This window comes from Salmo salar, chromosome 22, assembly GCF_965601325.2.
Source record: "Salmo salar chromosome 22, fSalSal1, whole genome shotgun sequence".
NCBI classification, from domain to species: Eukaryota; Metazoa; Chordata; class Actinopteri; order Salmoniformes; family Salmonidae; genus Salmo; species Salmo salar.
Genome location: NC_138312.1, coordinates 43,840,868 through 43,866,261, shown reverse-complemented (window position 1 = coordinate 43,866,261; position 25,394 = coordinate 43,840,868). Strand labels below are relative to the sequence as shown.

The 25,394-nt window shown below is 44.9% G+C and overlaps 1 protein-coding gene and 1 long non-coding RNA gene across 2 annotated transcripts; both read left to right on the top strand.

The window, feature by feature from the left end:
- Window positions 1–4: 4 nt before the first annotated feature.
- On the top strand, window positions 5–10,237 carry LOC145862663 (uncharacterized). Its single transcript, XR_014382245.1, has 2 exons — window positions 5–103; window positions 9,752–10,237. It is a non-coding gene; the product is annotated as an uncharacterized LOC145862663 (long non-coding RNA).
- A 2,328-nt stretch (window positions 10,238–12,565) lies between these two features.
- LOC106583460 (twinfilin-2) lies at window positions 12,566–19,782 on the top strand. The gene is made up of 10 exons (XM_014167661.3): window positions 12,566–13,064; window positions 14,349–14,426; window positions 14,615–14,793; window positions 15,596–15,691; window positions 16,522–16,626; window positions 17,016–17,060; window positions 17,923–18,048; window positions 18,218–18,368; window positions 18,750–18,871; window positions 19,119–19,782. The coding sequence occupies exons 1-10, from the start codon at window positions 13,040–13,042 to the stop codon at window positions 19,284–19,286; spliced, it is 1,095 nt and encodes a 364-aa protein (XP_014023136.1). The 5' UTR covers window positions 12,566–13,039; the 3' UTR covers window positions 19,287–19,782.
- The last annotated feature ends 5,612 nt before the right edge of the window (window positions 19,783–25,394 follow it).

The window sequence follows — 25,394 nt, the reverse complement described above, 5'->3', positions numbered from 1 at the left end:
TCAGATTCGCTACCACAGAGTTTCTAAAGCCTGTACCACAGAGTTTCTAACCCAGAGACGCAACATCTCAAGACTTCCGGGAATGCTTGTGAAGAAGCAATAAGTCAGTTAAGAACAAATTCTTATTTTCAATGACAGCGGGTTAACTGCCTAGGAACAGTGGGTTACCAGCCTTGTTCAGGGGCAGATCGACAGATTTTCACCTTGTCAGCTCAGGGATTCAATCTTGTAACCTTACGGTTACTAGTCTAATGCTCTAAACACTAGGCGACCTGCCGCCCCCACGTATCTGTGTCCTGCTGTTGAATAGCAAACCCTGCAGCCTTCAGTGAAGGCCTATCCACCACCATGGACTCTTCAGAAGCACCATTCGAACCCTCAACCCTATTAACAGTCGCTGCATATTAAATTCTCTGGACAGCCCTGACTTTGGCCACCTCATTCTCAAACACCCTTGTTGGGCATTCCCACCACAATTGCAACATGTCACATTTGTATCACTTTTATGCAGATCTGTATGCAGATCTAAACGTTAGCCAATCACAGACTGTGTTGTTTCCAGTTCCCAGTACACCGGACAATCAATGCGAGTTGTGTCCCTGACTTTCAGTCGTATAGACGAGTTCATAAGATTTCCCAGAGGGTGCGTGCTATTCGGAATCCTTGGGATGAAATATTTAGGCCTGTTGTGTTAACCAATTAAATCATAACGGTATCCTAATATAGTGTGGATACAGTAGTAGCCTATTCTACAACAATGTAAATGGATGTGCTAGTATTATTTATCTAATGTATCAATTAAATTGTAAATGTAGATGGGTACGCTATTTCATTCAATGATTACGTTATAGTCAACAATAATAACATAATTGAATGTGTGGCAGCGTAGCCTAGTGGTTAGAGCGTTGGACTAGTAACCAAAAGGTTGCAAGATCAAATCCCCGAGCTGACAAGGTAAAAATCTGTCGTTTTGCCCCTGAACAACTCACACAATTACATAATTTCAATTTCAATACAATTCTAGGGTCACCCGAATGAATTTGCCATTCGACCCAATTAGCTGATATTATTACTATCTGAACTCCAATTACTATCTGAACTTCTCAATGCCTTTGGATGAATCTCGGAACATATTCCTGTCTGTGTAGCTGGTACTTCCTGCTTTAGTCACTGGTACTTCCTGCTTTAGTTTTTGCTTGTAAGCAGGTCAGATTTGCCAAATGGAGGGTGAATTTTATGCGTCTCTGTGTGTGGGGTAAAGGTGGTCTAGAGTTTTTTTTTCCTCTGGTTGCACATGTGACATGCTGGTAAAAATGTGGTAAAACTGATTTAAGTTTGCCTGCATTAAAGTGCCCGGCCACTAGGAGCACCACTTCTGGATGAGCATTTTCTTGTTTGCTTATGGCCTTATACAGCTCGTTGAGTGCAGTCTTAGTGCCAGCATCGGTTTGTGGTGGTAAATAGACGGCTATGAAAAATATAGATGAAAGCTCTCTTGGTGGATAGTGTGGTCTACAGCTTATCATGAGCTACATCAGACGAGCAATACCTCGAGACTTCCTTAATATTTGACATTGCGCACCAGCTGTTATTGACAAATAGACACACACACCCACCCCTTGTCTTACCAGACGTAGCTGTTCTGTCCTGCCGATGCACAGAAAACCCAGCCAACTGTATATTATCCGTGTCGTCATTCAGGCACGACTCTGTGAAACATAAGATATTACAGTTTTTAATGTCCTATTGGTAGGATAGTCTCGAACGGAGATCATCCAGTTTATTCTCCAGTGATTGCACGTTGGCCAATAGAACGGATGGTAGAGGCGGGTTACCCACTCGGCTGATGAATTCTCAAAAGACACCCGATCACCACCCCCTGTATTTCCGTCTTTTCTTCACGTGAATGACAGGGATTTTGGCCTGGTCTCGGAGAAGCAGTATATCTTTTGCGTCGGACTCATTAAAGAAGTTTTAGGTCGGTAATCGCTGTTCTGATATCCAGAAGCTCTTTTCGGTCATAAGAGACGGTAGCAGCAACATTATGTACAAAATAAGTTACAAACAATGTGAAAAAAACACAAAATAGCACAGTTGGTTAGGAGCCCGTAAAACGGCAGCCATCTCCTCCGGCACCATTATAATATATATACAGTATATATTACAGAGAGATATGTTATATATTGTAACAGGTTTCGAAATATGTGTTTGTTTGTCTCAGGGTCTTACTAATCCTTCGGGGAAGCCTGTCTGCTCCTTTTTTTATTTTTGTTTTTATTTCACCTTTATTTAACCAGGTAGGCAAGTTGAGAACAAGTTCTCATTTACAATTGCGACCTGGCCAAGATAAAGCAAAGCAGTTTGACACATACAACAACACAGAGTTACACATGGAGTAAAACAAACCTACAGTCAATAATATAGTAGAAAAATAAGTCTATATACAAAGTGAGCAAATGAGGTGAGATAAGGGCGGTAAAGGCAAAAAAGGCCATGGTGGCGAAGTAAATACAATATAGCAAGTAAAACACTGGAATGGTAGATTTTCAGTGGAAGAAAGTGCAAAGTAGAAATATAAATAATGGGGTGCAAAGGAGCAAAATAAATAAATACAGTAGGGGAAGAGGTAGTTGTTTGGGCTAAATTATAGATGGGCTATGTACAGGTGCAGTAATCTGTGAGCTGCTCTGACAGCTGGTGCTTAAAGCTAGTGTGGGAGATAAGTGTTTCCAGTTTTAGAGATTTTTGTAGTTCGTTCCAGTCATTGGCAGCAGAGAACTGGAAGGAGAGGCGGCCGAATGAGGAATTGGCTTTGGGGGTGACCAGAGAGATATACCTGCTGGAGCACGTGCTACAGGTGGGTGCTGCTATGGTGATCAGCGAGCTGAGATAAGGAGTAACTTTACCTAGCAGGGTCGTGTAGATGACCTGGAGCCAGTGGGTTTGGCGACGAGTATGAAGCGAGGGCCAGCCAATGAGAGCGTACAGCTTGCAGTGGTGGGTAGTATATGGGGCTTTGGTGACAAAACGGATGGCACTGTGATAGACTGCATCCAATTTATTGAGTAGGGTATTGGAGGCTATTTTGTAAATGACGTCGCCGAAGTCGAGGATCGGTAGGATGGTCAGTTTTACGAGGGTATGTTTGGCAGCATGAGTGAAAGATACATTCTTACGAAATAGGAAGCCAATTCTAGATTTAACTTTGGATTGGAGATGTGAGTCTGGAAGGAAAGTTTACAGTCTAACCAGACACCTAGGTATTTGTAGTTGTCCACATATTCTAAGTCAGAACCGTCCAGAGTAGTGATGCTGGACAGGCGGGCAGGTGCAGGCAGCGATCGGTTGAAGATTATGCATTTAGTTTTACTTGTATTTAAGAGCAGATGCAGGCCACGGAAGGAGAGTTGTATGGCATTGAAGCTCGTCTGGAGGGTAGTTAACACAGTGTCCAAAGAAGGGCCAGAATTATACAGAATGGTGTCATCTGCGTAGAGGTGGATCAGAGACTCACCAGCAGCAAGAGCGACATCATTGATGTATACAGAGAAAAGAGTCGGCCCAAGAATTGAACCCTGTGGCACCCCCATAGAGACTGCCAGAGGCCCGGACAATAGACCCTCCGATTTGACACACTGAACTCTATCAGAGAAGTAGTTGGTGAACCAGGCGAGGCAATCATTTGAGAAACCAAGGCTATTGAGTCTGCCGATGAGGATGTGGTGATTGACAGAGTCGAAAGCCTTGGCCAGGTCAATGAATACGGCTGCACAGTATTGTTTCTTATCGATGGCGGTTAAGATATCGTTTAGGACCTTGAGCGTCGCTGAGGTGCACCCATGACCAGCTCTGAAACCAGATTGCATAGCGGAGAAGGTGCGGTGGGATTCGAAATGTTCGGTAATCTGTTTGTTGACTTGGCTTTCGAAGACTTTAGAAACGCAGGGTAGGATAGATATAGGTCTGTAGCAGTTTGGGTCAAGAGTGTCCCCCCCTTTGAAGAGGGGGATGACCGCAGCTGCTTTCCAATCTTTAGGAATCTCAGACGACACGAAAGAGAGGTTGAACAGGCTAGTAATAGGGGTTGCAACAATTTCGGCAGATTATTTTAGAAAGAAAGGGTCCAGATTGTCTAGCCCGGCTGATTTGTAGGGGCCCAGATTTTGCAGCTCTTTCAGAACATCAGCTGACTGGATTTGGGAGAAGGAGAAATGGGGAAGGCTTGGGCGAGTTGCTGTGGGGGGTGCCATGCTGTTGACCGGGGTAGGGGTAGCCAGGTGGAAAGCATGGCCAGCCGTAGAAAAATGCTTTTTGAAATTCTCAATTGTAGTGGATTTATCGGTGGTGACAGAGTTTCCTATCCTCAGTGCAGTGGGCAGCTGGGAGGAGGTGCTCTTATTCTCCAAGGACTTTACAGTGTCCCAGAACCTTTTTGAGTTTGTGTTGTAGGAAGTACATTTCTGCTTGAAAAAGCTAGCCTTTGGTTTCTAACTTCCCTGAAAGTTGCATATCACGGGGGCTGTTCGATGCTAATGCAGAACGCCACAGAATGTTTTTGTGTTGGTTAAGGGCAGTCAGGTCTGGAGAGAACCAAGGGCTATATCTGTTCCTGGTTCTAAATTTCTTGAATGGGGCATGCTTATTTAACTTCACTAGGGTAGGGGGCAGCATTCGGAATTTTGGATGCCCAAATTAAACTGCCTGCTACTCGGGCCCAGAAGGTAGGATATGCATATTATTAGTAGGATAGAAAACACTCTGAAGTTTCTAAAACTGTTTAAATGGTGTCTGTGAGTATAACAGAACTCATATGGCAGGCAAAAACCTGAGAAAAATCCAACCAGGAACTGTGTAAATCTGAGGTTTGTAGTTTTTCAAGTGATTTCCTATACAGTATACAGTGACTTATGGTTCATTTTGCACTTCCTAAGGCTTCCACTAGATGTCAACAGTCTTTAGAATATTGTTTCATGCTTCTACTGTGAATGGGGAGAGAATAAGAGCTGACTCAACAAGTGGACTGCCTGAGGCAAATTAGTTGTTTACTGCGCAGTCACGCAGGCGCGCCGTTCCTTCTTTTTCCTCTGTAATGAATACGCTATTGTCCGGTTGGAATATTATCGAAGATTTATGATAAAAATACCCTAAGGATTGATTGTAAACATCGTATGACATGTTTCTATGAACGGTAATGTAACTTTTTGACTTTTCATCTAGGGTTTTGCGCTCGCGCATTATGACTTTGGCATAGTGATCTGAACACGCGAACAAAACGGAGGTATTTTGACATAAATATGGAGTTTATCGAACAAAACAAACATTTCTTGTGGAAGTAGGAGTCCTGGGAGTGCATTCTGACGAAGATCAGCAAAGGTAAGTGAAGATTTATAATACTATTTCTGAGTTTTGTTGACTCCAGAACTTGGCGGGTAACTGTATAGCTTGCTTTGATGGCTGAGCTCTGTACTCAGATTATTGCAAAGTGTGCTTTCGCCGTAAAACTTTTTTGAAATCTGACACAGCGGTTGCATTAAGGAGAAGTTTATCTTTAATTCTTTGAATAACAGTTTTTTATTTGATCAACGTTTATTATGAGTATTCCTGTAAATTGATGTGCCCATTCACCGGAAGTTTTTGGAGGCAAAACATTTCTGAACATTACACGCCAATGTAAAATGGTTTTCTTTGGATATAAATATGAACTTTATTGAGCAAAACATACATGTATTGTGTAACATGAAGTCCTATGAGTGCCATCTGATGAAGATCATCAAAGGTTAGTGCTTAATTTTAGCTGTATTTCTGGTTTTTGTGACGCCTCTCCTTGCTTGGAAAATGGCTGTGTGGTTTTTCTTGTTTAGGCGCTGTCCTAACATAATCTAATGGTATGCTTTCACCGTAAAGCCTTTTTGAAATCGGACACTGTGGTTAGATTAATGAGAAGTTTATCTTTAAAATGGTGTATAACAGTTGTATGTTTGAGAAATTTGAATTATGAGATTGTTGTTGTTTTGAATTTGGTGCCCTGCTATTTCACTGGCTGTTGGCGAGTGTCCCGCGGGTGGGACGCTAGCATCCCACATACCCTAGTGAGGTTAAGATGGTGAGGAAGGCATTTAAAAAAAATAATCAGGCATCCTCTACTGAAGGGATGAGGTCAATATCCTTCCAGGATACCCGGGCCAGGTCGATTAGAAAGGCCTGCTCGCTGAAGTGTTTCAGGGAGTGTTTGACAGTGATGAGTGGAGGTCGTTTGACCACTGACCCATTACGGATGCAGGCAATGAAGCAGTGATCAATGAGATCTTGGTTGAAAACAGCAGAGGTGTATTTAGAGAGCAAATTGGTTAGGATGATATCTATGAGGGTGCCCGTGTTTACAGCTTTGGAGTGGTACCTGGTAGGTTCATTGATAATTTGTGTGAGATTGAGGGCATCAAGCTTAGATTGTAGGGTGGCTGGGGTGTTAAGCATGTCCCAGTTTAGGTCACCTAGCAGCACGAGCTCTGAAGATAGATGGGGGGCAATCAGTTCACATATGGTGTCCAGAGTACAGCTGGGGACAGAGGGTGGTCAATAGCAGGCGGCAACGGTGAGAGACTTGTTTTTAGAGAGGTGGATTTTTAAAAGTAGAAGTTCAAATTGTTTGGGTACAGACCTGGATAGTAGGACAGAACTCTGCAGGCTATCTCTGCAGTAGATTGCAACACCGCCCCCTTTGGCCGTTCTATCTTGTCTGAAAATGTTGTAGTTAGGGGTGGAGATTTCAGAGTTTTTGGTGGCCTTCCTAAGCCAGGATTCAGACACGGCTAGGACATCCGGGTTGGCAGAGTGTGCTATAGCAGTGAATAAAACAAACTTAGGGAGGAGGCTTCTAATGTTAACATGCATGAAACCAAGGCTATTACGCTTACAGAAGTAATCGAAAGAGAGCGCCTGGGGAATAGGAGTGGAGCTAGGCACTGCAGGGCCTGGATTCACCTCTACATCGCCAGAGGAACAGAGGAGTAGGATAAGGGTACGGCTAAAAGCTATGAGAATTGGTCGTCTAGGACGTCCGGAACAGAGAGTAAAAGGAGCAGGTTTCTGGGTGCGATAAAATAGCTTCAAGGTATAATGTACAGACAAAGGTATGGTAGGATGTGAATACAGTGGAGATAAACCTAGGCATTGAGTGATGATGAGAGAGATATTGTCTCTAGAAACATAATTGAAACCAGGTGATGTCATCGCATGTGTGGGTGGTGGAACTGAGAGGTCGGATAAGGTATAATGAGCAGGACTAGAGGCTCTACAGTGAAATAAGCCAATAAACACTAACCAGAACAGCAATGGACAAGGCATATTGACATTAAGGAGAGGCATGCTTAGCCAAGTGATCAAAAGGGTCCAGTGAGTAGTGAGGTCGGTTGCGGTCACGGCGATTCAGACAGCTAGCCGGGCCATGGGTAGCAAGTTGGCAGAAGATGGTCTGTTTTTAGCCACCTCGTGCGTTTCCGTTGGTAGATTAGTGGGGTTCCGTGTGGTAGAGGAGACCAATCCAATTGGCAAAAATAGTTATAGTGGCCCAAGAAAATTGGCAGATAGACCTATTCAGATAGCAGCCGATAAGACAGCTAACGATTAGCTGGCCGCAGATGGGCGTTCAGGTTACGTCGCGACGGAGGGGCCAGTTGGATAACTCCCTCGGCAGATAACGTCGGTAGTCCAGTCGTGAAGGCCCGATGGGGCTCCGCATCGGCAGTCAAACAGGTCCGGATAGGTGATTGTAGCCCAGGAGTGGCTGATGGAACTCTTTAGCTGGCTAGCTCCGGAATAATTGATGTTAGCTCCGGGACCGACGTTAGCCAACAGTCACTCGGATAGCAGCTAGCTAGCTGCAAGATCCAGGTGTAAATGTCCAGAGCTTGCGGTAGAAATCCGGGGATATGGAGAGAAAATAGGTCCGGTATGCTCTGGTCTGAATCACGTTGTACAAAACTGGCGATAGCTTTTCGAGCTAAGGGATAGCTGATGACCGCCAACCGTGGTTAGCTGAATTCTAACGTTAGCTATTGAACTGGCTAACTTCTGGCTAACTTCTGGCTAGCTTCTGTTGTGGATTTCAAATTTGAGGTAAATAATACTTTTTTTTAAATTGGTGAGGCAGGCTGCAGGAGAGTGTTTTGAAGTTGAGTTTTTAGAAAAAAATATATAAGAAGATATGCGAAGAAAAGATGGAAATATATATATATACACGGGACACGACAAGACGAGGACAAAGGACGTCTGACTGCTATGCCATCTTGGATTAGGTGATCCTTTGATCCTGAGGGCCTGATATTCGCTGCTCGGGTCGACTCTGAGGCTATAACATGGTGAAGCCCCAAAATTGCCCTCGCTAGAAGCCTGTGTTTCAGACATAAAGAAGTGGATGGCTGCAAACTTTCTACTTTTAAACTCGGACAAAACAGAGATGCTTGTTCTAGGTCCCAAGAAACAAAGAGATCTTCTGTTGAATCTGACAATAAATCTGGATGGTTGTACAGTCGTCTCAAATAAAACTGTGAAGGACCTCGGCGTTACTCTGGACCCTGATCTCTCTTTTGAAGAACATATCAAGACTGTTTCAAGGACAGCTTTTTTCCATCTACGTAACATTGCAAAAATCAGAAACTTTCTGTCCAAAAATGACGCAGAAAAAGTAATCCATGCTTTTGTTACTTCTAGGCTGGACTACTGCAATGCTCTACTTTCCGGCTACCCGGATAAAGCACTAAACAAACTTCAGTTAGTGCTAAATACGGCTGCTAGAATCCTGACTAGAACCAAAAAATTTGATCATATTACTCCAGTGCTAGCCTCCCTACACTGGCTTCCTGTTAAGGCAAGGGCTGATTTCAAGGTTTTACTGCTAACCTACAAAGCATTACATGGGCTTGCTCCTACCTATCTTTCCGATTTGGTCCTGCCGTACATACCTACACGTACGCTACGGTCACAAGACGCAGGCCTCCTAATTGTCCCTAGAATTTCTAAGCAAACGGCTGGAGGTAGGGCTTTCTCCTATAGAGCTCCATTTTTATGGAATGGTCTGCCTACCAATGTGAGAGACGCAGACTCAGTCTCAACCTTTAAGTCTTTACTGAAGACTTATCTCTTCAGTAGGTCCTATGATTAAGTATAGTCTGGCCCAGGAGTGTGAAGGTGAACGGAAAGGCTGGAGCAACGAACTGCCCTTGCTGTCTCTGCCTTGCCGGTTCCCCTCTTTCCACTGGGATTCTCTGCCTCTAACCCTTTTACAGGGGCTGAGTCACTGGCTTACTGGTGTTCTTCCATGCCGTCCATGGGAGGGGTGCGTCACTTGAGTGGGTTGAGTCACTGACTGGTCTTCCTGTCTGGGTTGGCGCCCCCCCTTGGGTTGTGCCATGGCGGAGATCGTTATGGGCTATACTCGGCCTTGTCTTAGGACGGTAAGTTGGTGGTTGGAGACATCCCTCTAGTGGTGTGGGGGCTGTGCTTTGGCAAAGTGGGTGGGGTTATATCCTGCCTGTTTGGCCCTGTCCGGGGGTATCATCGGATGGGGCCACAGTGTCTTCTGATCCCTCCTGTCTCAGCCTCCAGTATTTATGCTGCAGTAGTTTATGTGTCGGGGGGCTAGGGTCAGTCTGTTACATCTGGAGTATTTCTCTTGTCTTATCCGGTGTCCTGTGTGAATTTAAATATGCTCTCTCTAATTCTCTCTTTCTCTCTTTCTGTCTTTCTCTCGGAGGACCTGAGCCCTAGGACCATGCCTCAGGATTACCTGGTATGATGACTCCTTGCTGTCCCCAGTCCACCTGGCCGTGCTGCTGCTCCAGTTTCAACTGTTCTGCCTGCGGCTATGGAACCCTGACCTGTTCACCGGACGTGCTTGTTGCACCCTTGACAACTACTATGATTATTATTATTTGACCATGCTGGTCATTTATGAACATTTTAACATCTTGACCATGTTCTATTATAATATCCACCCTGCACAGCCAGAAGAGGACTGGCCACCCCTCATAGCCTGGTTCCTCTCTAGGTTTCTTCCTAGGTTTTTGGCCTTTCTAGGGAGTTTTTCCTAGGGAGTTTTTCCTAGCCACCGTGCTTCTTTCACATGCATTGCTTGCTGTTTGGGGTTTTAGGCTGGGTTTCTGTACAGCACTTTGAGATATCAGCTGATGTACGAAGGGCTATATAAATAAATTTGATTTTGATTTGATTTGATATTCAACTGTTTCCTATGTTCCTTTGACAAGGTAACACTGTGAAAATGTCTGTAAAATGTGCTTTTGTTAACTGTTTTTAATTTACTGTAAGGTGAGGTCATTGAGACAGTTTGCATTGTTTTCTTGTCTTCATGGCACCTTTGTCTCCTTGTCAAACTCAGTTCAGCTGTGTGTGTGAGTGAAATGGAGAGACGGGAAGCAGATTCTCATCTCTATCAATGGGGGCGCTATTCACATCCTAGATGCATTCAATGGAGCTGTGCTGCACACTTTCTCAGTGAGAGAACTGTTGTCACACTGCACTGATGGACCTAATGTACATATTCACACACAGATCTACTAATATGCAAATAGCTCACACCATGTATTATCTCTAGTAAATACATAGTTATTTTCTGACTGGCTGCATCTTGACATGTGTCTCTCCTGTGTGTTATGTAGGGCTACAACAACATTTCACTCGAGGCCTGCTGCTTCACCCCAGACTCAAAGTTTGTCATGATTGGTGAGCCCAACACCTCCAAGTCCCAACATTAGAACTTGGTAAACTAGGCTGACTTACCCAGCCCTCCCTGATCCACAGAAATCTAATATCAGAACAACTCAACACAATTTAAAGTCTGACACACTCAAGACAATTCTAGGGTCACCAAAATCTATTTGCCATTTGCTGATATTATTACTATCTGAACTCCAGTAAGTCCAGAGGTTTGTATAACTATTTTCCCCCAATCCATCATCAATAACCACCTAACTAACCCTCAGAGAGTGCGATGAAAATAGCTGTTCTGGATGGGAAGCATTCTTTACCAATCAACACACTGCAGTTTAACCCCAAATACATGTTTGCCAGCACCTGCTGCAATATGGTGAGACACACACACAAGCACTTTCATCAGCCAAACACTCACTCACTCAGACACGCGTACATTGTCTTTCACTGGCCCCTGCCAACCTCTACCCCCACGCTCTCTGTTTCTCTCTTTGCAGGCGTTTTGGCTTCCCAGTGTAGGAGACTGATAAAGGAGTGGGGCCACAGAGAAACTGTCATCATCATTACCCAGCATGCCTTTCTCCTTTCATGTTGCTCTGAGTATGCAAATGCATAACACTGTGGACTCTTAATGGCTCCAGATAAAATTGTATGCACACTAAGGCATTGGTGAAAGGGATTCCAATGTCGATTATCCCTGAGGAGAGCTGTCACTCTATACACTGATTGATTTGCCAAATGGGGAAGGTTACATAAGGGGAGGACTAGAGCTGTGGGTAGTTATTACAGTAGTTATTGTCCACTGTGACAGGTGCTTGTGGCCTGCAGATAAGTTGAGATACATTTTTATAAGAGTAGAGAAGACGTGAAGTGTACTACTGGCAAAAACCTGTTTAGATATCTTGTTTTTTTTTACTGTGATTCTGAGCAAACTGCCACATAACGTTAATAAGTAGAGAGTTATGAACTTGTAACTTTTTGATACAATGACAAACTTCAATCAAGTATTAATTTGAACTGCTGATACATGTTTTATTGGGAATTCAATGTTAGTGTTTTTTGTACTGTTTATTCTGAAAGTATTCAAATGTTTTAATGTCTACTTTTTATGTCCTTAAACTCTGGTGTTTTTCATTGGTGTGTGCATTCGTGCGTGTGTGCGTGCACAAAAGTGTATCTGTGTGTATAGTAGAGTGGGGGCCTCTGTTGAATAATGTATAGAACCTTGGAGCTTACTGAATTATGGATGATCCCATCACAGGTAACCTCACAGGTACACACTCATCTTTCTCTCACCACCTATGTGTGTGTGTGTGTGTGTGTGTGTGTGTGTGTGTGTGTGTGTCTCTTTCTGTCTCTATCTTTCTCTCATACACACACTCACAATCAGACGTATTGCTAATGAAAGAGCTTTGTTCGTCGTTTTTGTACCTGGCCATTGTTTCGGTCCTTAAGTACTGACCATTGAAAAACCCACCATTCCTGCCCCTATGACATAATGCTTTGTAGACCTAAACCTGTGTGTAATATCATAAGCCTATAGTCTACCTATAGCCTACTTTACCATTTAATGTTTAGTTAACAATTAGACTGGGATATGGAAATAGATAGCTTTTACATCAAAAGGTATCTGAGATTTATCAGTCAAGGGGAACAATGCTTATCTCTCACATATTAAACGGGGTCTAGCCTACCAAAAGTGCAGTGTCGAAACTTTGGGATTAGCTTCATGCGGGTGTCGCATTTCTGTGACCAGGTGGCTGGAATTTGAGATCTCTGCTGCGTCCGTGTGTGTTGAACCGATCCGGTTCACGATGTGCATGAGTGATAGATAATATGTCATTGCTGATGACACAGGGACAGACATCCAACAAAAGATAGAGACCCAAGGACAATATATTTCAGCTGCGGAGTTCTGAAAGATAACGTGTCTACTGCGCCTGCGTTGCCACTTGTCACGGTGTATAGAAGCGCGTCGTTGGAGAGGTCCCACTCCCGCCAAGCGCTATAAAGTGGTTGTCATTGATACACGAATCATTTTAGAGCAGTGGTTAAGGTGGCATATCCACTGACAGCCGCGTTATTACTCACCTGCCACAGTTCCACAGGTCAGGTTTCACGCGTTAGGAATCCCCCAAGTCAGCCTTGGGGATTTTATGTCACTTACGCTGAAGTTGGTTTAGGCCGAACTGTCTTGTGCAAGTACGGAGGATCCAACTGAGCAGCAACAGAGAGACAGAGGACACGTAGAGACTCACTCTAGAAGGCTACCTTGGAGGAGAGGATTTTGAAGCAGAAATCTTACTGCCAAAGGATGTCGCACCAGACTGGAATACATGGTAAATGTCCTCTTGGGTAGGCCTAGACGCGCATGATATCATTTGAACGAATGATAGCTAGTGTTGTATTGTATAGAGGGGAAAAGTGATTATTATCAATTACCAGTGCTCTCTCTTTGCGCTGTGCCATTGTGCGTAAAAGCTCTCCAATCGTGTAGGCCTACCGATCCGTTCTGTTTTAAGAATTTGGTGTTGCAACAGAATTCGGGACATTCTACGACACAACACTGTAATTTGATGTTATGTAATGTGATGGTAATTCATTCTTACTTTAACGGGAAAGTTATGCCAGCTCATGGTATTCAGATAGTGAGTGACACCTCGGGGCGCAGTCTGTGTGAATACACATATGGAGCCTCTAACCTTACTCACATAATCATCTTCGTTGGAGTCTACATAATACCACACTTCTAAACATTTAGTCCCATATAGAACCATACATTTTTCTCCCATATGAGGGATATAATGTGAAACATTATTTGTCACTTTCCTAAAAGTATTGAACAGTTGGGATATTTCAAACCCTATACTTTTATGAGATGTACTGTATCTATGGGAATGTGTGTTTAGTTTATGGCTATGTGCATATGTTTCAGCATGTGAGTAACTGGAGCTTGGGGCGGAAGCATACATCTCCTCTCTCTCACTTATCTCACCTGATCCTACATCATTTATGAGACTGCTGCTGTGTTTGGTTTCCATGGTGAGAGAGGGGAGGCGTACAGTAAATCTTCTTAAAGAGAGGGAAACTCACTTCGAGTAATAACCCAAATTATGGGCTCAGTCCATTCGAAAGAGACCGACTTTCCGCAACCAGTATTGACTGTTCTGGGATCAGCTTGTTGTGTATAGACTCTATTCACTCCGTGTCAGCTGTACAGTATCTCTGTGACCCCTGTCTATGTCACTCAAGGCGATACCGTGAGTGCCTGGCAGGGGATCAGATTTTCTCCCCGGTGTCTCAAGTTCTTACTGCCCCATCTCTCTCTCTCGCTCTCTTTCTTTCTCTCTCTCCATCTTCCTCTCCTTCTCTCTCTCCCCGTCTCCCTCTCTCTCTCTCTCGCTTCCTTTCTCCCTTTCTCTTGATCTCTCTCTATCTCTGTTTCTATACCTCTCTTTCTCTCTCCCTCTCCACCCCTGACCCCACTCTCTCTCTTTCTCCCTTTCTCTATATCTCTCTCCACCTCCCTATCTCTTTCTCTTTGTCTCCCTATACCTCTCTCTGTCTCCCTCTCTCTCTGTCCCCCCCCCATTGTCTCTCTCTTGTCTACCATACCATTGTAGCATCGGATGAACTGAAGGACTTCCTGGCCAGGGTGAGGGGAGGGACCATCAGAATAGCAAAGATTGTCATCAGAGATGGTAAGTATGGGTGTTGTATGTACACAGTATGTGAAGTCTAGAACAAAGACTGAGTAAAGAGTACCTGTTTATCTACCAATTGGCTGATCTTCTTAACCTGATCCACTGGGACGTGGAAACTATTTAAATGTGAGGACTGTGCTCAAAGATGAGAGTTTGATATGAGTATTTATCTGTCCATCTTCCAGAGGAACTGGTGTTAGGCTCATACAGAGAACCTGCAAAGAGCTGGGACAAGGACTATGATCACTTCCTTCTTCCTCTGCTGGTGGCTCAGGAGCCCTGCTACATCCTGTACCGCCTCGACTCCCAGAATGCACAGGGCTATGAATGGATCTTCATCGCTTGGTCACCTGATCAATCACCAGTACGTAAATACTAAGACCACACATCTCTATTTGCAGTCAACATTGAATAACATTATGCAAGCTTGCAATACTATACAAATCCAAGAAAAAAATTACGGTTGTGTTTTATTGTCACATACACCGGAGAGGTGCAGTGAAATGTGTTGTTTTACAAGGTTGTATTACAGCTCGTCTTACAGCTCCCCTGGAGCAAATTAGTGTTAAGTGCCTTGCTCAAAATCGACAGATTTTTCACCTCGTCTGCTCAAGTATTCGACAGCAACCTTTCGTTTACTGGCCCAATGCTCTAACCGTTAGGCTACCTGCAACGCTCTAACCGCTAGGCTACCTGCAACGCTCTAACCGCTAGGCTACCTGCAACGCTCTAACCGCTAGGCTACCTGCAACGCTCTAACCGCTAGGCTACCTGCAACGCTCTAACCGCTAGGCTACCTGCCATGCTCTAACCGCTAGGCTACCTGCAACGCTCTAACCGCTAGGCTACCTGCCATGCTCTAACCGCTAGGCTACCTGCAACGCTCTAACCGCTAGGCTACCTGCAACGCTCTAACCGCTAGGCTACCTACAACGCTCTAACCGCTAGGCTACCTGCAACGCTCTAACCCCTAGGCTACCTGCCATGCTCTAACCGCTAGGCTACCTGCAATGCTCTAACCGCTAGGCTACCTGCCATGCTCTAACCACTACGCTACCTGCCTCGATCATGCGTACAGTTTATACACATTTTCTGTAAAACATGCACATGCAATGCACTATCCAGTGTTCAGTGTTTTTTTTCCTCATCCGCTATGCCCCCTGTAGGTGAGGGAGAAGATGGTCTACGCTGCCACCCGTGCCACATTAAAGAAGGAGTTTGGCGGAGGCCACATCAAGGATGAGATGTTTGGCACAGTTGAGGTCTGTGGTCTGGAATCATCAAATCCAAAACACTTTTATTTCACTTTGGTTTAACTAACTTGTTGGTTAACCCTATCAATCCCCGGCCTTTGAAATAACCTCCCTTCCCTTTATTTTCTGCATATTGGAACATTTGACTCACTCCACAGCATACAAATGTTTCTACTCTGTTCAGGAGGTCCAGGGCCAGGGGTTAAGATGCTTACTAGACAACACCCACTCCAGAGTCCACAAAGTAGAGCAAAGTTCCACATTCCATTTGGGTAGACTAGACACAAGAGGGCAGTTGATGAAGGAGGGGTTAAATGAGGTCTTGACCTCATTAGGTCAGAAGATTATCATGTGAAGACACTACAGTCAGTGACTGATGTCACCCAGTTACCTTTTCTGTCTATATATCAGTTTCCAATCAGTCGAATCACTATGTGATTGACAGCTCATGGTAACAGCTGATCACAACCCTTCCTCAGTGGCCTCATCTACCTCCTTACATATGTAGGATCTTAATCTGTTGCAGGACAACGTTCTGGCAATACAGGAAATGTCAAACTTATTGTGTATTTGCATTTTAAAAGGCTTCTGAAGTTTGTCATTTCCACTTTGAAATTTCCCCTACGAAACATGTATCAACCCCTACAAAAATGTCCATTATTATAATCCACATAATAATTCACATTTTCTGTTGCTGTAAGATTATTTTCATGCTGCAGGAAACTGGCTCAAATGAAGAGTTAAGATGATGTGTGATAAATTGGATCGGTGCCCTCTTTTTATGAATAAAGTATGTTGGGCTTGTTTAGGGAATCACTTCCTGGTTCCTGTGTCCACAGGAAGACCTGTGTTTCCAGGGGTACCTGCGTCACATGTCCTCCTGCTCCTCCCCTGCACCTCTCACAGTAGCGGAGCAGGAGCTGCAGCGAATAAAAATCACAGAGGTAAAGCAAAGGGGAGTGACTGTGCTATATATCCACCAATTAGTATATTATTTTCAGTGTATATTACAAACATATATGATGAAGGCTACTACTGTGAGATAATGTATCTTGTTATACCTTTGTATGATGTGTAGTACATATTGTCATCCTTATGTGTTTGTGTCTCTGTAATGTGCCATCCAGGACAAGGTTGTATGGGTAAGCTAGGGTTCTTCTCTCAGTATTTTCACGTGTGTATTTTGTATCTGTGTGTGTATGTGTGTGTTTCTGAGCATCTGGTTCAGGTGTATGTAGGCAATGAGTGCAAGTATGTGTGCAAACTGTGCGTGAATGTGTGTGAGAGAAAAAAGAGAGAAAGAGATTAAACATTGTCCATTATATGCCCACAGGATGAGCGTAGAAGGTTAAGCAACACTCCTAGAGGACGAGCAAAGGTTTGTCCCGCCCTCTCATCTTCAACTCTGTACTAAAGACCTTTAAAAGTGGCACTCCAGTCTCCTTTTCAACTCATTTAACAAAAGGCACATCTCAATAGGTGGTCCAGGTAAGTCATGACATTGCACATGTGGGGGGGGGCTTTCCTCTTTTGTTCTCTATTGCTTGGATGTTCTTATAGGCACTATAGTATTGCCAGCCTAATCTCGGGAGTTGATAGGCTTGAAGTCATAAACAGCGCAGTGCTTCAAGCATTGCGAAGAGCTGCTGGCAAACGCAGGAAAGTGCTGTTTGAATGAATGCTTATGAGCCTGCTGCTACCTACCACCGCTCAGTCAGACTGCTCTATCAAATATCGAATCATAGACTTAATTATAATATAATAAACACACAGAAATACGAGCCTTAGGTCATTAATATGGTCAAATCCGGAAACGATCATTTCGAAAACAAAACGTTTATTCTTTCAGTGAAATATGGAACCGTTCTGTATTTTATCGAGCGGGTGGCAACCCTAAGTCTAAATATTGCTGTTACATTGCACAACCTTCAATGTTATGTCATAATCATGTACAATTCTGGCATATTAATTACAGTCTCTGTTAGGAAGAAATGGTCTTCACACAGTTCACAACGAGCCAGGCGTCCCAAACTGCTGCATATACCCTGACTCTGCTTGCACAGAACGCACTGAATTGGTCGGCCTCTACTGTTTTCACTTGCATCTCTTTATTGATTTGTGTAGTTGATAACAACTTTTCCTTCTGCAGTACCTTGTTCATTATAGTTTATGTAGGAATACATTATTGATGTGTGTTATGCAGAAACTGTGGTTTTATGGCTATATGTCGGCCCCTACAGGTGACAATGGAGTTTGGTTTGGACAAAAGGCACCAGACTCTTACAGGCCTGGTGTTCCCTCTACAGGAGGAGGCCAAACGCGCTCTGCAGCAACTCAATCAGAAACGTATCAACTACATACAGCTGGTGAGCAGGCCTCACGTTACAAACGTACAAAACAAAGTCAAACAAAACATGCAACAAACATTCTGTATCTCTTGCACACATGCAGGTACGCACAAGCACACACACACACACACACACACACACTCAGTATACACACACTCAGTATTGTGATTTTTGGTGTGTGTCTCAGAAGTTGGACACAGAGAAAGAGACAGTGGAGCTGGTCCACACCAACCCCACAGAGACCCGTGAGCTTCCCTACAGAATCCCTACAGATACACCCAGATACCACTTCTTCATCTTCAAACACTCCCACCAAGGACAGCAACAGGAGGCTCTGGGTCAGTATCACACACACGCACACACATATACACACATGCACAGCCACGCACGTGCACACACATTATACGCAATTAAAGGTTATAGGATCTCTCATAATCCTTCTCTCACTCTCTGTCTCGCACTCTCTCTCATTCTCTCTCTCGTTCTCTCTCTCGTTCTCCCTCTCTCTCGTTCTCTCTCTCGTTCTCTCTCTCATTCTCTCTCTCTCGTTCTCCCTCTCTCTCTTGTTCTCTCTCTCTCGTTCTCTCTCGTTCTCTCTCGTTCTCTCTCTCTCGTTCTCTCTCTCTCGTTCTCTCTCGTTCTCTCTCTCTCTCTCTCTCTCTCTCTCTCTCTCTCTCTCTCTCTCTCTCTCTCTCTCTCTCTCTCTCTCTCTCTCTCAGTGTTCATCTACTCCATGCCAGGGTATAGCTGCAGCATTAAGGAGCGGATGTTGTACTCTAGCTGTAAGAACCCGCTACTGGATGAGGTGGAGAGAGACTACCGTCTAGATATCGCCAAAAAGGTTCAACAATTACACAACCTCCAAGTTACCCATCTTTAATGTACATTATAATATCAGACTGTCATATCACAGTGTGCATGTATACTGATCTTGATATTTTCCAAGTATGTTCCTTCTTTCTCCCTCTTCCCTTTTTCTCTCGTGTGTGTGTGTGTGTGTGTGTGTGTGTGTGTGTGTGTGTGTGTGTGTGTGTGTGTGTGTGTGTGTGTGTGTGTGTGTGTGTGTGTGTGTGTGTGTGTGTGTACAGATTGAGATTGACAGTGGGGATGGGCTGACGGAGGAGTTTCTGTATGAGGAGGTCCATCCCATTGAACACACTCTGAAGCAGGTGTTCGCCAAGCCACGTGGGCCAGGGGGGAAGAGGGGCAACAAGCGCCTCGTCAAGGGGGCCGGAGAGAACGGGGAAGAGAGCTAGAGAGTGACAGGAACAGACTCACACCCAAACCTCCACGTATAACCTGGCCTCTTTCTCCTCAACTGTCTGTTTCTTACCTTGTGGATCTGATGGTGCTTATTTTAACATAAAGCAACGTCTCAAGGTCTGTTTTTTATCTTATGCAACATTACTTGTATGTTCCCTTTTTCCACTCTGTCCATCGGTTCACCATCAGTGCCCTGGTCCCCATACTAAAAGACACATCACCTTGCCCTTCCCCGAAACGACTGATCACAGTCAGATGAAGGTTCAATCAGATACAGGTTGAAGCATGTCAGGATGCTCATTATTTTACATCATCTTCCAATAAATAAAAAATGATGTATATTTCATTTGTCTTCTGTTTTTACTAAATGTTTGGGAAATAGAGGATACAACAAGGGACGATCAAGTGTTAAATAAAATCATGTGTGTGAATGTGTGTTTGTACATACCACAGTGATAATCTGAATAAAGTCAAATTATGTCTGAGAAATATTTTTTTGAATGGCACACGGCCTCTACCTGGAAAATAACCTTGTCTACCTGATATGCTTGCATATCGTTGATTGTTTGTCCTGTAAAACAGAAAGTATAAATTAAAGAAGTAAAATTGGAGACGTATTTGTTTGTAAACACTCATTTAAACAATTAATAGGTTTACACACGGTAATCACAAAGTTAAAGAATCAACAGTAGCCTATGAAACATTATGAGGGAAGGCAGAGCATTATAAGGGGGAGGCTCAGTCAGCTAATGTCAATTTCAGTCAGCTTTCCTGGAAAGTGCTCTACTTAGAAGTCATCCGCTGTGCATTAGGCGTACTGGTGATGCCGGCTGAGCCTCTTCCATAGCCCTGGCGCGAGGCTGAAAAGGAAACTCGAGCACGCGCCGGAGCAAGTCGAAACGCAGCGCAGTTCCGCGGAACAGGGTGGGCACTGGGCAGGTGCGGCCCCTGCAATACAAAACCATTCTTGGAATTAGATTCATAGAACTTCCTTCAACAAGCAACACTGAATTTACAAGAGAGTCCTTTTCTCACCGTCTTTCCGTAGAATAGAATAAGAACAGTGTCTGATGAGCGGATTTCTCTGCTGGACTTCACCCTCTATTTTTTCGGAGGTTGAAACTGACAGTTGGAGATTTTATAGTTATGACCAAAATAAGTTAGGATTATTTTAAATTTAGAAAAAAATCTGAAAACTCTATTTAGTTAATGAGATTACTTTTGTTTTTCGGATTATTGGCGCCATGACAAAGTCAACTCAGTGACTGTTCCTACAATATATAATAATCACTGGCTTTATTGGATAATTGGCATAAGCATACAGGCCAAAATGTTTAAACTGGATTCATATTCATTATGATTTCTTGTGTTCAAAGGTAAATTGAATTTGTTGTTGGCACAATTAGGCTACATGCACTAATTTTCATTTCACAATTGGAGTTCCGGAACTCCAATTTGAGCAGCAGCAGCTGAAAAAATGAGCTCCTACAAATATTGAAATTTACATGGTTTTTAGAGTGAAGTACATCGGAAAAAAGCTAAAGAAAACTGCAAGACTGAATAGGAGAAAAAACAAGCAACAAACAAAGAAGATAGGCTTTTGAAAAATAACTATTTTTCATAAAATTGTAGTTATCTTAGCTAGCTGAATTGTTTACCAGTTGCTAAGCAGTTGCTAGGGACTCTTTTGGAAGAAGCTAGCTAGCTAACGAAGAACAACAAAGAATATCTAGTTAACAGAAGAAAAGAAGGAGAAAATCAGGACAGAAGAAAAAGGATATCAAAGTGAAACAGTTCTCTAAAGACACAAGAGACAATAATACAAGAAACAACACTTCTGTAGCTTGTCAACTATGTGTCTGTCTATCCCTGTTCTCTCCTCTCTGCACAGGCCATACAAACGCTTCACACCGCGTGGCCGCTGCCACTCTAACCTGGTGGTCCCAGCGCGCACGACCCACGTGGAGTTCCAGGTCTCCGGCAGCCTCTGGAACTGCCGGTCTGCAGCCAACAAGGCTGAGTTCATCTCAGCCTATGCTACCCTCCAGTCCCTAGACTTCCTGGCGCTGACGGAAACATGGATTACCACAGATAACACTGCTACTCCTACTGCTCTCTCTTCGTCTGCCCACGTGTTCTCGCATACCCCTAGAGCATCGAGCCAGCGGGGTGGTGGCACTGGAATCCTCATCTCTCCCAAGTGGACATTCTCTCTTTCTCCCCTGACCCATCTGTCTATCTCCTCATTTGAATTCCATGCTGTCACAGTTACCAGCCCTTTCAAGCTTAACATCCTTATCATTTATCGCCCTCCAGGTTCCCTTGGAGAGTTCATCAATGAGCTTGACGCCTTGATAAGTTCCTTTCCTGAGGATGGCTCACCTCTCACAGTTCTGGGTGACTTTAATCTCCCCACGTCTACCTTTGACTCATTCCTCTCTGCCTCCTTCTTTCCACTCCTCTCCTCTTTTGACCTCACCCTCTCACCTTCCCCCCCTACTCACAAGGCAGGCAATACGCTTGACCTCATCTTTACTAGATGCTGTTCTTCCACTAATCTCATTGCAACTCCCCTCCAAATCTCCGACCACTACCTTGTATCCTTTTCCCTCTTGCTCTCATCCAACACTTCTCACTCTGCCCCTACTCGGATGGTATTGCGCCGTCCCAACCTTCGCTCTCTCTCTCCCGCTACTCTCTCCTCTTCCATCCTATCATCTCTTCCCTCTGCTCAAACCTTCTCCAACCTATCTCCTGATTCTGCCTCCTCAACCCTCCTCTCCTCCCTTTCTGCATCCTGTGATTTTCTCTGTCCCCTATCCTCCAGGCCGGCTCGGTCCTCCCCTCCTGCTCCGTGGCTCGACGACTCACTACGAGCTCACAGAACAGGACTCCGGGCAGCCGAGCGGAAATGGAGGAAAACTCGCCTCCCTGCGGACCTGGCATCCTTTCACTCCCTCCTCTCTACATTCTCCTCTTCTGTCTCTGCTGCTAAAGCCACTTTCTACCACTCTAAATTCCAAGCATCTGCCTCTAACCCTAGGAAGCTCTTTGCTACCTTCTCCTCCCTCCTGAATCCTCCTCCCCCTCCCCCCCCTCCTCCCTCTCTGCGGATGACTTCGTCAACCATTTTGAAAAGAAGGTTGACGATATCCGATCCTCGTTTGCTAAGTCAAACGACACCGCTGGTCCTGCTCACACTGCCCTACCCTGTGCTTTGACCTCTTTCTCCCCTCTCTCTCCAGATGAAATCTCGCGTCTTGTGACGGCCGGCCGCCCAACAACCTGCCCACTTGAACCTATCCCCTCCTCTCTTCTCCAGACCATTTCCGGAGACCTTCTCCCCTTCCTCACCTCGCTCATCAACTCATCCTTGACCGCTGGCTACGTCCCTTCCATCTTCAAGAGAGCGAGAGTTGCACCCCTTCTGAAAAAACCTACACTCGATCCCTCCGATGTCAACAACTACAGACCAGTATCCCTTCTTTCTTTTCTCTCCAAAACTCTTGAACGTGCCGTCCTTGGCCAGCTCTCCTGCTATCTCTCTCAGAATGACCTTCTTGATCCTAATCAGTCAGGTTTCAAGACTGGGCATTCAACTGAGACTGCTCTTCTCTGTGTCACGGAGGCTCTCCACACTGCTAAAGCTTACTCTCTCTCCTCTGCTCTCATCCTTCTAGACCTATCTGCTGCCTTTGATACTGTGAACCATCAGATCCTCCTCTCCACCCTCTCCGAGTTGGGCATCTCCGGCGCGGCCCACGCTTGGATTGCGTCCTACCTGACAGGTCGCTCCTACCAGGTGGCGTGGCGAGAATCTGTCTCCGCACCATGCGCTCTCACCACTGGTGTCCCCCAGGGCTCTGTTCTAGGCCCTCTCCTATTCTCGCTATACACCAAGTCACTTGGCTCTGTCATATCTTCACATGGTCTCTCCTATCATTGCTATGCAGACGACACACAATTAATCTTCTCCTTTCCCCCTTCTGATAACCAGGCGGCGAATCGCATCTCTGCATGTCTGTCAGACATATCAGTGTGGATGACAGATCACCAGCTCAAGCTAAACCTCGGCAAGACGGAGCTGCTCTTCCTCCCGGGGAAGGACTGCCCGTTCCATGATCTCGCCATCACGGTTGACAACTCCCTTGTGTCCTCCTCCCAGAGTGCTAAGAACCTTGGCGTGATCCTGGACAACACCCTGTCATTCTCCACTAACATCAAGGCGGTGACCCGATCCTGTAGGTTCATGCTCTACAACATTCGCAGAGTACGACCCTGCCTCACACAGGAAGCGGCGCAGGTCCTAATCCAGGCACTTGTCATCTCCCGTCTGGATTACTGCAACTCGCTGTTGGCTGGGCTCCCTGCCTGTGCCATTAAACCCCTACAACTCATCCAGAACGCCGCAGCCCGTCTGGTGTTCAACCTTCCCAAGTTCTCTCACGTCACCCCGCTCCTCCGCTTTCTCCACTGGCTTCCAGTTGAAGCTCGCATCCGCTACAAGACCATGGTGATTGCCTACGGAGCTGTGAAGGGAACGGCACCTCCATACCTTCAGGCTCTGATCAGGCCCTACACCCAAACAAGGGCACTGCGTTCATCCACCTCTGGCCTGCTGGCCCCCCTACCTCTGAGGAAGCACAGTTCCCGCTCAGCCCAGTCAAAACTGTTCGCTGCTCTGGCACCCCAATGGTGGAACAAGCTCCCTCACGACGCCAGGACAGCGGAGTCAGTCACCACCTTCCGGAGACACCTGAAACCCCACCTCTTTAAGGAATACCTAGGATAGGATAAAGTAATCCTTCTAACCCCCCCCCCCCCCCTTAAAAGATTTGATGCACTATTGTAAAGTGGTTGTTCCACTAGATATCATAAGGTGAATGCACCAATTTGTAAGTCGCTCTGGATAAGAGCGTCTGCTAAATTACTTAAATGTAATGTAAATGTAACAATTTGGCTGTGCTGAGAAAATCAAATGTAGCCACGTTTTTACATCACATGTAGGAAATGAAGGAACATTCAGCACAGAGTTTAAGGTGACTATGCATAGATGACAACAGAGAGTAGCAGTGGTGTAAAGAGGGGGTGGGGGGGCGCTGCAAATAGTCTGGGTAGTTATTTGATTAGATGTTCAGGAGTCTTATGGCTTGGGGGTAGAAGCTGTTTAGAAGTCTCTTGGACCTAGACTTGGCGCTCCGGTACTGCTTGCCATGCGGTAGCAGAGAGAACAGTCTATGACTAGGGTGGCTGGAGTCTTTGACAATTTTTAGGGCCTTCCTCTGACACCATCTGGTATAGAGGTCCTGGATGGCAGGGAGTTTGGCCCCAGTGATGTACTGGGCCGTTCGCACTACCCTCTGTAGTGCCTTGTGGTCGGAGGCCGAGCAGTTGCCATACCAGGTAGTTATGCAACCTGTCAGGATGCTCTTGATGGATCTGAGGACCCATGCCAAATATTTTCAGTCTCCTGAGGGGGAATAGGTTTTGTCGTGCCCTCTTCACAACAGTCTTGGTGTGCTTGGACCATGTTAGTTTGTTGGTGATGTGGACACCAAGGAACTTGAAGCTCTCAACCTGCTCCACTGCAGCCCCATCGATGAGAATGGGGGAGTGCTGTCTGTTTCTTACCTTGTGGATCTGATAGTGCTTAATAACTCTACCTACATGTACACATTACCTCAACTAACCGGTGCCCCCGCACATTGACTCTGTATTAGTACCCCACTGTATATAGTCTCGCTGTTGTTATTTCATTGCTGCTCTTTAATTACTTGTTACTTTTAGCTCTTATTCTTATATGTATTTTTTGAAACTGCATTGTTGGTTAGGGACTCGTAAGTAAGTATTTCATTGTAAAATCTACACCCGTTGTATTCGGCGCATGTGACTAATAACATTTGATTTGATTTGATTACCTGTAAAATGAAAAGGTAAAATAGTACATCATGTAACATTATTACACCACTACATATCTACAATACAAAATCTACAATACAAAATGTATAATACCACAAGACAACAATATTACAAAGTACGTGTGTGTAAAGTGCGTGTGCTAGCGCTTGTGTGCATATGCGTGTCTCTGTTCCATAAGGTGT